General features: G+C 34.8%; 1 protein-coding gene across 1 annotated transcript; it reads right to left on the bottom strand.

Annotated features, from left to right (window-relative positions):
• Positions 1-456: 456 nt before the first annotated feature.
• LOC109180928 (RNA polymerase II-associated protein 3) lies at positions 457-5,478 on the bottom strand. The gene is made up of 12 exons (XM_019330649.1): positions 5,318-5,478; positions 4,651-4,749; positions 3,908-4,105; positions 3,672-3,796; positions 3,447-3,568; positions 3,275-3,357; positions 2,538-2,681; positions 2,024-2,137; positions 1,531-1,713; positions 1,314-1,408; positions 1,126-1,223; positions 457-807 (listed from the first exon to the last, which is right to left on the bottom strand). The coding sequence occupies exons 1-12, from the start codon at positions 5,357-5,359 to the stop codon at positions 710-712; spliced, it is 1,401 nt and encodes a 466-aa protein (XP_019186194.1). The 5' UTR covers positions 5,360-5,478; the 3' UTR covers positions 457-709.
• Between the last annotated feature and the right edge of the window lie 6,535 nt (positions 5,479-12,013).

The following is a 12,013-nucleotide window of genomic DNA, read 5'->3' on the forward strand; positions in this document are numbered from 1 at the left end:
AAAATTGAATAACATGTGCAATTAAACCCACCAACTTATCATTTTAATGCATTTAAACCCCATAACTGATTACCCACAAGAAATAACTTGTTAATAGAGGTTTCAACAATAAAATTGACAACTAGCAAATGGTCCCACTGATTGTCATTGTTCGTGAAGAAGGCAAACACAACAGTTGCCTTCCTCTTCAAGGCGACCAAACTAGTTACATTCTTTGTCAATCGAAAGAAGGCAACCAGTCTAGTCACTCGACAGTCAACTTGGACATATAACTCGACAGTCGACTTGAACATGTAAACAGTGACCGACAACAGTTTGTATGTTATGTCATAATTTTTTTGGTAACATTTTGATTACCGATAAATTTGACTTATTTAACCAATTTTAATAGTTTAGAGGGTTTAATTACACTTTTTAAAAGTTCAGAAACCTAATTGGTGTATAGTGTAAAGCTCAATAGCTTATTTGATCATTTTTCCAAAGAGAAAAGATTTAGTTAAACACGGTACACCAGGCCCTCTTCATTAAAGCAACATGGTTTAATATTCCATGTATCAACACATCAATGGATACTGATTTCCTAATCTTTTCCTATAAAAAAGCCATAAATAATGCAACTAGAAAGGAAGTGATGCTAAGCTCAGAGTCACGCCTCACTGCATGTACAAACATCAAAATGCTCAGGTCATCATACCAGAGAAGGCCAACCTCATTGCTTTAGGCCATACTTCAAGCGTAGCTCAAAAAGAATGTTTGCGTTCTTTGAAGTTCCCCTGCTAAATACTTCATCCCATATCTTGGCAAGTTCTGTTGTAAATGGGGAAAAATGAAAGTCCTGATCATGCATCAGTAGAATGTGCTAAAGTGCAACTTAGAAGATCATCTGAACATGGGTCTACAAAGTATCATGGGCTATACCGTAATGCATTTTAAAAAAAAAAAAAACATGTATCAAATGTGCAAGCACATGCTGTGGGGGAGTCGGGGAGATAGCAGGCGCATAGCATGTTCGAGTGTTTGCAAAAAAAGTGGCAAGATAGCATATAGCTCGAAGATTATGCAAACTGCTAAGAAGTCAATCGTAAGGAATATGGTACAACAATAAGATGTTAACAAAAGACGTACCAGCTTTATCAGAAGATGATAGACACATGATGATCATGCTGAATCTTGGGACCTTTGGCAGATTTTCCAAGTACCGAACAGCCAAATCTTCATCTTCCCTGCTCATCAGAAGAAAAGGCATCTAGGTACTAAGTATGTGGTAATGGTGTTTGTATAACCTGAAATGGTGAAATCACCCTCCTACTTACATGAAAAATGTGGCAATACACCGGGTAATGTCCATAAGCATAGGAGCAGACAATGCATTCTTAAATATCTGAGGTAATGCTGCGGGTGATGTTACCTGAACAGATTATAATATAAAAGGTGAGCAGTAGAAAGGCATAAAACCAATGCAGTCTAAATGGTATAAACTGATCAAAGCAGAAGACTGAAAGAAGCAAAGAAGAGTGCATTGGAGGAGACCTTCAGTAATTTAACTTGTAGATTACGGTCACCAGAAAGTCCACGCCAAGAAACCTCGAACTGATAAGCTGAATTTGGTGGTGCAATATTTTTTGCAGCTTCAGCTTTGGCATAACTAGCTGCTCGGGCAGCAAGCTCTTGCACAGACTCCTTCAGCTCTTGTCTATCACTTTTTCGATTTCTCTGTGGAAATTACAGGAAGGTTGAGGCCACAAAACTCCTTTTCATCTTAGCTTCTTTCTTAATATGCTTTAGAGTTCAGCACTGGTGTGAAGCTTAGTATAATAAAAATAGAGGGTAGTAGTATGTTTCATGCTTGTAAGACAAGAATGTTTATTCTGAAAGACGTATTTAACATTTAACAGTTGTATAAAAATAATTTCTTTCTTTTAGAGTTAGAAGTGGAGAAATAATAATAAAAACAATAATAACAACAACAACAATAATAATAATAATAAACAAATTATTTTGTAAGAACATAAAGAACTCAAACCTCTGCAGTAGCCAAAGAAGAATTTGGATTAGCATCTGATTCTTTTGCGTCAAGTTCCATAGGACTAGCTTCAATGTTTATGGAAGGCTTTGCAGGAAGAATTCTCTTACTTCCCTGCCAAAGAACTGACATTTCAGCTAACTTAAGGAAACTGAGAAAATGAATCCATTTATTATATCTTCACTGCTATTTCTAAAGGGAATTTTGAATTTTCTCTTGCTAATTATATATTGTAGAGACACTAGTCCAAACAAATGAATTAGATGTGCCTTGTGGCCTATTATCCTTATTGTAGCACCTCAAGGTAGTTAAACATAGAACTAAATCCCTTAGACAAGAAATTTTCACTGAATTACTAGAACAGTATAACAAAAAGTGCAAATTACTAAAAATAAATCCAAACATCTAGTGTTTTCCCGTCAACCAAATCCAGGTTTAAACTTAATGTAGCATTCCCCGTTTAAAATCCAAAAGACCAATACTTATTCAGGATAACAACCTAAGTAAAAGTTACCTGAATTTCAGTTACCCGCTGAGAACTGCTTGAGACAGATTGAACAGTGGCCTCAGATTTCTTCATCTCCTCTTCTGGTTTTGCAGATTTTTGTGTCCTTTGAACAGATTTTTTGGTTGATCCAGATACTTTCTTAAGAATTTCCTGTTCAGATTGATTGAACTGAGTCAACCCGAACTAGTAATGATGTAGAGAGAGAATACAAACATGACAATGCCCAAACTGTGCAGACTTCTAAAAGGTACCAGAGCTATTCAATATCTTGAAAAATGAAGTTTCGAATACATGCACACACACTACTCTACAACAGATACAGGTGAAAATTTCCTACAAAACTTTAACAGTCTGATGTACTAGAAATTGAACTTGAGAACAGGAGTTCCCAGGATGCTCCAACAACCATGAATTTTGTATCCACAAGATTAACTTCATTTTTTTTTTTTGTATATTCCCTCCCCTAACTAGATGTCAACCTTCGCATTTTCAGCATCCCTAGATAAAGCATGTGTTCCATAAAGGAAAGTTTTAATTCCTATTCATGTAATAACAGGATACACTAATAAAAGGCTTGTATTATAATAGAATAAAAGTATATACAATTTAAATCGAACAACAACCTATGACCAAGAACTACCATTTTCCCCCTTGAGGCTGTCCAGATACCCAGAAGTAAACAAATTAAGTTTACAACAACACCACAAACAAGAACTAGTATCTAGATATTGTGACGACTATACCTTCTCAAACAAAGCTTTTACTTCAGCATACTGCTTCTTAACCTCATTATTCTGCGGTTCCAACCTCAAGGCAAACTCAGCATCTGCACTGAGCTATAACTACATCAGGAAAATATGTAATCAAAAACATGGGAGATCTTCATTCTCTTGAATTTAATATTTGCAGCTATACCTTCGGTGGATTCTCTTAATTTTCCAAGTTCTTTTCTAGCAGTTGAACGGCGAGAGTATGCCTTAATGTAGCGATCATCCAAGTTCAAAGCCTCTGTACAGTCATCCTCAGCCTCCCGGAATCTAAAATAAAGCATAATGAAAGTAGATTAGAAGAACTGCCTGACTATTTATTTATGTTAACCTAATTTCATCTAAGAAAATGAATAAGAGTATATCAACTTGCCTTTTGATCTTAAGATAAGCCATAGCCCTATTGGCATAAGCTACTGCAGTTGGTGATAAGACAATGCTTCTAGAGTAGCAATCAATTGCTTCATTGAATTTTTTCTGCTTAAAGAACTCATTTCCCTACCCAAAAAAAGTATGAAATTGAAATGTAATATCCATGAGGACCTAGGTACGAACTTCAGTTTATAACAGACAATTTAAAAAAAAAAAATTTTGAAGGCCAAAATATACCAACTCTTTCTCTGCATTGGCATCAGCAAAACTATCTTCTGTCCTGAAACGACTTGACAAATGATTGATTGAATCATAGTTTTTCAAATATCCATACTGACCGGCAGCACTAGAGCTAGAGTTAAGTTCATCCACTTGTTGTCTCCCATTAGTTTGGGGAACACTAGAAAGTTCATTAGCACTTTTTACTCCCTCTCCCTGTGAAAGCACAATTTTGAAAGAAAAGAATTTTCAGCAACAAAGTAAAGAATTCTTCAAGCAAGGATGTGGAGAAGTAGACAAGACAACAGGAGAGGGGAACTAAAGGGGAGGGAGGGGAATACTGCATAGAGTGGATTTCATTCAATCTGTAATATTACTAATTACTAATTAGTTAATATTTAATAGAAAAACCTGACCAGCTAATTGTTGAAGTCAAACTAAGAACAAAGTTCTAAAATAGAAATCCAGATCCTGAAAATGTTAATCTCCACAAATGAGGCTGAAAGGATAAATAATCACCTTTCTAAATTTCAAACGAATAGGTGTATACTGTAGGACTGTAATTTAGATATCACTTCAAGCAATCAAGCATCAAAATAAAAATTCCCATGGTAATGAGAATAGCAGAGCCACCCACACTGGTAATATTACAAAATTGAGGAAAAGGAATACGAAGGCAAATTGTTTCCTTATTATAAATCTAATTTATTTTATCTTCTAAACATAAATCTGTAAGCAAATTTAGTATAGTTACCACTTACCAGCTTCTCTTTGCCAAGGGCCTCTGATTTCACCTTCTTGTCTTTGTTCTTCAATGACAGTTCCCAATCTTGTAGATTATTCAATAGCCCCTCAAAACCCTGCTTAACAAGTATGCTGCTCAAGCTAATATACACTCAAAATGGCCAAGAATTTGTAAGGAAAAACTCAAAACTATTTATATGCACAATAACTGAATTAATAATATTCAAATTTCAAGCAAAATGCTAAACAGAAAAATAAAAATAAAAATAAAATCCATTCTTACTGACTCCTGTGCATCTATCTAAAGTTCAAATTTTCTTTCTATCTCAACGCAAAATCCGCCAAAATACTCCCTTCAATTTAGAGTCTTTCAACTCTCCCTTCTTTCTATTATTTGGGAACTGATTTTAATTTTTTTTATTATGAAATTTCAAAGAAAAATGTGCAGTTTGTGACTTTGCGTTAAGAAAATACCCCCAACCAAAAAAAAAAAAAAAAAACATTATGTGAAAAGAGGAACTTCGCAACTTTCAAGGGTATTCAAAATTCACAATATAGAATCTCGAGAAAAATACAATGGAGTAAGTCTAAGATATAGAGCTGATAAGAATGACAGCATGAAACGCAAAAAAGGGGGGAAAACTTAAGAAGAAAACCCTTGCATTCAGTAATAGAGTAGAAAACCTGAAGTTGATCGCGGCTGTGCTTGCTCGGAACCCTAGCCATGGAAATTCGAGGTTTGGAAGATGGTAGTTCGCGATGCTTCTCGGGAAGTTTTGAGTTTTAGGAGCGCTCGGCCGCTCGCTGACGACTACAGACGTACCAGAGACTTCTGTTTTCCGCTTCTTTTATTTTTGGGTTTTGGCCCCTCTTTTTTTTCTTATTTAACTTATCACCCGTTCTTCTTCTTCTTATAGTAAAAAGTAATTACTCCATGATTTTGAAGTGTCATCACATTATATAGTAGTTTGCGTTCTGCTTTTATTTATTTGTAATTCTTCTGTGCGTTTATCTATTACGGAGTATATATTTAAAAAATTTGTAATTTTAGTCGCTAAGTTGTAAGTTAAATGTAATTTTTATTCTTAATTAATTAATATGGTATTGCAATAGTACCCATATTTAGTAATGAAAATGGTGTATTTAGCCCTTCTATCAATTGTTATTTTAGATGAAAAAATACATAATTTTTTGCGGAAATGATTGTTTTGATGACGGTAGAAATTTTTAAAAAGTTATGGTCATTATTTCTGATCAACCCCATTGAAAGTCACTAAAAACATCGACAATCACCAAGTATCATAATTTAAATTTTTTCTTTATAATATGTTAGACAATTGGTATTAAATTGTCTTCCTACCATATTATGTCATGTTATGCACATATGAAGTGAGTGGATAAAATGGTTTGTAAGATATTTTTCACATTAGTATCACCTAACACATACCAAAGAAATTGATTATTTTACATGACTTTGAAATATAATTGTTTAATTTTGATCTCTGTATTAATATATAATTTTAAAGACATGAACTAATTTTTTTTTAAATATTATTAGATCACAATCCAGATATTAAAATTGAACTTTTATAAAGTTGAGTGATAGAAAATGTAGCACAATAATTGAAATTAATACTATCATAATAGTCATATTAAAATTGAATTAAAATCCTTGAGAGGTGATCAACTATAACTAACATAAAGCTGAGGGGTCAAAATTCTAGTTTCATTTATATTTATTATTGCATATTTGTATGTATCACCTATATATTCTCCTAATACATGTATTTTAATGTGTAATACGTTTAGGATATTACAATTATGAGATTCTTATTTAAAAAATGCACTATGATATTTATTCGTAAACAAGATACATTATATTTACGTCGTTAAACTCTTCAATCACAAGATGGCATGGACATATTAAATTTTTATGTGTATATACATATTATGTATATATATATGTACCCCCAACAAAATTACTATTTCAACTTACAAATATCATTATTAATATTATCGTTTCTAACAAAAAACATGTCCAAGTTTGGAATGATATTTTGTATACGGGTGTTACTATTTGCACCCCTTTGATTAAAATGGGGTAAAAAGTACATTGAAAATATAAAAAGTTAAAAACTTATAATAAATACATAGATGGTGCAAATAGCCTAATGAGTGGTCAAAATTCTATTTGCACCACCTTAATTAAATCACATTTATTAAGTATAAATAATAATTAATTAATTCAAAATTTAAAAAAAAAAAACAAAAAAACAAAAAAACAAAAAAGAAATCCGGCCTTCTCCGATGCCTTCTCACCGGAGAAGGTAACGGGAGGTTTTTTTTTTTTTTTTTTTTTTTAATTTTAATATTTTTAATTTAAAAAAAAATAAAAGTAATAATAATAATCTTTGACCATATTTAATACTAGTGGTGTAAATAGCAAATTTGCATTTACACCACCTATAAAGCTATTTGACCTACTAAATAGGTGGTGCAAATAGTAAAATAGGTGGTGTAAATAAAATTTCCCTTTGCATACACGATACAAATAGTGTAGTCACCAAACATTATTATTACTTTCTTAAGCTGAAAAGTAGGCCTGAGCATCGGTCGGGTACGGACGGATCGGATGGCCAATCCGTCCATCCGATCGGATTTCGGATTGGGAAAAACTACCCCAATCCGTTCGAATTAAGAGGGAAATCCTCTCGGATTTCACCTGTTCGGATACGGTCGGGTTGGGGTTCGGATTTCGGTTTGTAGTCGGATTATAAAACATACCAAAATTAAAAAAAAAAAAACTTTAAAAATGTTGAAACTTAATAAGTAATATTGTAATAACCCTAAACTAAATTACCAAAGTTATGTAGGCATTTACATACATAATTACATAATTACATATTGCAGTTCAAAAAGCAAAAATGAAGTTCACAAAATGAGAAAATCAACAACACTAAACTACTAAGTACTAAATACTAATTACTAAAGTACTCAGCAGTCAGCATTCAGCATTCACCAATCAGCCTTTAGCAATCAGCATTCATCCATTCCTCATCTTCCTGCTCAATTATAAAACCATTAAACGATTTAAACTTTAAAGTCAATAAAGACAAAGAGAAGTAGAGAACTAATAATAATTAATAAGATAGGCTCATATTGCTTTTTTTCATATCATTTTAGAGTTGGGGGGAAATTGCTTCATGAGTTTTGTCTCAGAGCAACATACCAAACACCCAAAGTCCTTTTAATTCAGACAAATGGTGGAAGCATCATCATAGCCATAATAACTAAACAGAAAGGAGAATATGAGAGGAAGGGAAGTGATATACCAGAATTCCAGAGATGTAACTGAGTAAGGGGCTAAGGCCTAAGGGCAGCAACATTTATAAAAAAAGTTACCAAGCCACTTAGCAATTAGCAGTTCTGGAATCTTAATTCTTACCTGAGTTGCCTCAAAGAGTCCACACATTTATCAATCAAACTAAACAGAAAGTCAGAAAGCAATGTTATATAAAAGTATTACAGCAATTGTTGGGAGTGTTCCAACAGCACTTGGTAAAGAACCAGCAGCTCCAGTGGACAATTCTGCACAAAAAGGATAAACAAAAAAATAGTTTAGAATAAAGGTAACAATTAACAATTTCTAAAGTTGAAACCTAAAAAGTTAGAAAAGGTACCCTTCTCTAGTCTTTCAACATCATCCAAGTTTTCCTCAACAGAGATTGGATGATTGGGTGCCCTCAACCAATCTTGTGCACATACTAGGGCTTCAACAATTTTAGGAGTTAAGGAACTCCTAAAGGGATCTAATACCCTACCACTAGTACTGAATGCACTCTCAGAAGCAACAGTTGAAATGGGAACAACCAGCACATCCCTTGCCATTCTAGAGAGTATAGGAAATCTATCACTGTTAACCTTCCACCATCTTAGGACATCAAAGTCCACATTTTCTTCATCTTCCACTAATTTTTCACTTAGATAAATCTGGAGTTCAGTTTCTTTACTGCTTCCACCAGTCTCCATTCTCTGTTTTTTAAGCTGGCTTTTCATTCTAGCCTGAGGTTTTCCAACTGAAGTTTGAGAATGGACAGGTTCAGATTGGGTAGGTTGCACAGTAGGGGATGCAGACTGCACATGGTAGGTGGCTGTATAATAACAGCAGAACCATAGAAGATTGAACCTTTTCAAAGCATGATTTTCCTTTTTCATCACCATACAACTGGGCAAATTGGGCAGGCATGTACTCAATCTTATTCCTAGGATCCAAAATATTGGCATATAATATCAAGAAGTTCATTTTTTCAGGATCTCCCCAATATTTTTCAAATTTTTGTTTCATATGGGACCCCATTTCCTATAAAACAGACATAACACAGAAAAAATTAACAGATGCATACAAACACATTCAGAAAAATGTTAACAGTTTAGTGTTTACCTTTTCAGAGGTTGAAACAGAGTTAACCATGAGGCATTAAAGGTGAGAAAACCCAAGTCCCCAAAACCCCCTCAGAAGCTTCTGTTCCAGAGGCATTAAAGGTGAGAAGAGACTGCCTTGTGTCCTTACAATGAGGATTTTTTAGGCAGGCCTTCATATGGTTTTTCAAAGAGGAAGTGCCATGCTTTTTACTTTCACATTTATAAATTTTGGCACAATAAAGGCATTTGCCCTCAACTACTGGTCCCTCAGTTTCACCTTCAGCAGGTGGAGCACGGTTCTTTTCAAAATGATCCCATACTATAGATCTAGACTCCACCTCTTTCCTCTTCTTTGTAGGAACAACAGGAGGAGAAGGCATAGGATTTGTCTGAGGATTTCTCTCAGTACCTTGAGCTTCTACTCCATGCTCCTCATCAGTTGAGGTTGGAGGGTGTCCAGTTGCACTGATGCTTTCCATCTATAAAGATGGGCATCAGTATCCACATTTTAGGGAGATTACAAATCATACAATCATATTAAAGCTTCCACCATACAATCATACATAGAAGTATTACATATTACACTTCCACATATTGAACAAAATCAGATATTCAGATAGTCACAGAGAACTGAGAGAACTGAGACCACATAAATTACATAATAAACAATTAAACATACAAAGATATCCAGAATCAGACACATGGACATAGTAGTTTGTGTCATCATTTTTCCAGATTTAACAATTACCAATTAAGGGTCATACATCCATAAACTGATAGACATAATAACATATACAATTATACAAACAAATCCAGATTCAGGAACTCAGTCCAGATCATCATTATCTGGATTTGAGTTAAGGGCTTCCACCAATAAATGGAAATTCCCACACTGGAGATTTCACATTTTAACATTTAACTCGGATTGTTAGATTACAAATTTGCATGGCATAAAATCCAGATTTCACAAAATCAACACTTAGAAATCAGTTTGTAAAAGGCTTCCACCAACAAATAGCATAATATATGAATATATCACCAAATATTCATCACAGACTCATTGTAAATGAAGATATATAAATTATAAAACTAGGGTTTACGATTTACTTGATTTCTCCCAAATAATCCCGGGAGAACAAGGGCTTCTAATCACCAGTTCACCAGTAATCACCACGGCTTCCACCACTTAGACTCTCAGAGACAGAGAGTAAGAGATTAGAGATTAGAGATTGCAACGCTTCGATTCTGAGAACCCTGAGATTAGACAATAGAGATTAAGAGATTAGAGATTTAGAGATTACAGATTACAGAATAAGACTGTAAGAGATTAGAGCTTAGAGAAATAGAGATTAAGAGATTAGAGATTTACCTTACGGATTTACAGAATCAGAGATGACTGGTGCGTGCTGAGTCTTGAGTTCTTGACTCTTGAGAGAACTGAGACTCTGAGAGACTAAGAGTCTGAGAGAGTGAGACTCTGAGAGAGTTGAGAGTCTAAGAGAGTGACTGAGTGAGAGTCTGAGACTCTGAGAGAGTGAGAGACTGAGAGAGTGAGAGAGACAGAGAGTTGAGAGTCGAGAGAATGAGAGATGCGATCTCAGATCTCAAACCCTAGGTCAGCTGCGTTGATGAGAAAATGAAGACCAAGTGGTGGAAGGCATGTATATATACATTGATGGAACGGCGCCGTATTATACAAGGCCTTAGGGAACCCTAGGATAGTTCGGGTGGTCGGACGGGTCGGTTGGCAAAAATGTACACCCCATCCGAACCTTCTAAACCGACGCCGTATTGAATGGCGGATCGGGTAAGGAGAGTCGGGTACGGGTATCCACTCCGATAGCCAAGCAGTGGGGCGGGTCGGACGGGTTGTTCGGGTTGGACGGGTTTTGCACAGCCCTACTGAAAAGATCAAATGATAAGTCATAAATAAGTATCAAACATTATCATTTTATATTCATTGATTAAATTATTATAAAGATTGAGTAATCACATTATAAATTAATCAAATAAGGTTGCATCATATCAGATATTGACGGGATAGGGTAAGGGGGCAAATTATATCGTGCATCAGGGTGTAAAATGCAATGTGCGCTTTCATAATTTATGTGTATTACGTTAAGAGTTTATATGTATTATGTTTAGAGTTGATATGTATTATGTTAAGAGTTTATGTGTATTATTTATTATTATACTATTATGTTAAAATTATGTGTATTCTATTATTATACAATTATGTAGATACGAAACAGGAACTTTTTAAGGTGCACAATGCATTGTGCGCTTTGGTGCACGATATAACAATTGACGGTTTAAATCTTGTACTTCAATTCATTTTTATTTCGAAATAATACATTGTATTTTTGGTCCACTACGTAAAACTTTTTAATACATGTTTTACCTTTAACCATTGCATAAAGCGGGCACAATACAAAACAGATTACGTTAATTATTATATGCCACGTATAATTGAAGGATGAACCAAAACCATAATGGGGTACATGTGGATTGATCCAAGCCATTTTATATATTAAGAAATAAAGTAAATAGTAATTCTCAAAACCAGCTTAATAATCCTATAAATATTTGAGGCTGAGAAGAAGAGGGGTGAGGCCATTGATGGAGTTGTGGTGGCGAATCGTGAAGCTCAAGGATGGATGAGAGTTTTTTTACAATGAACTCAGCTTTCGACAGCTGGTGACTCTGAAAACTGGCATGGAAGATCTGATGAGAGAAATTCATCAGAAAGCTCATAACTTTATGACGGTGCACGGAAATAGCACGCCGTTTAACTCATATGCAGGTGGGGTTTTTCCTCTGGAAATATGGCTGACGGGGCTCAACTCTTGCATTTAACTTTGGAACTGGTGGTGGTGCTGCTAGCGTCGCCGGAGCTCATCCATTCACTAGTGGTGGCGCTGCCGCTGCTTCAGCCTTCCCTAGTTCTGGTTCCATGGC

This window comes from Ipomoea nil, unplaced genomic scaffold (assembly GCF_001879475.1).
Source record: "Ipomoea nil cultivar Tokyo-kokei standard unplaced genomic scaffold, Asagao_1.1 scaffold1043, whole genome shotgun sequence".
Classification (NCBI taxonomy): Eukaryota; Viridiplantae; Streptophyta; class Magnoliopsida; order Solanales; family Convolvulaceae; genus Ipomoea; species Ipomoea nil.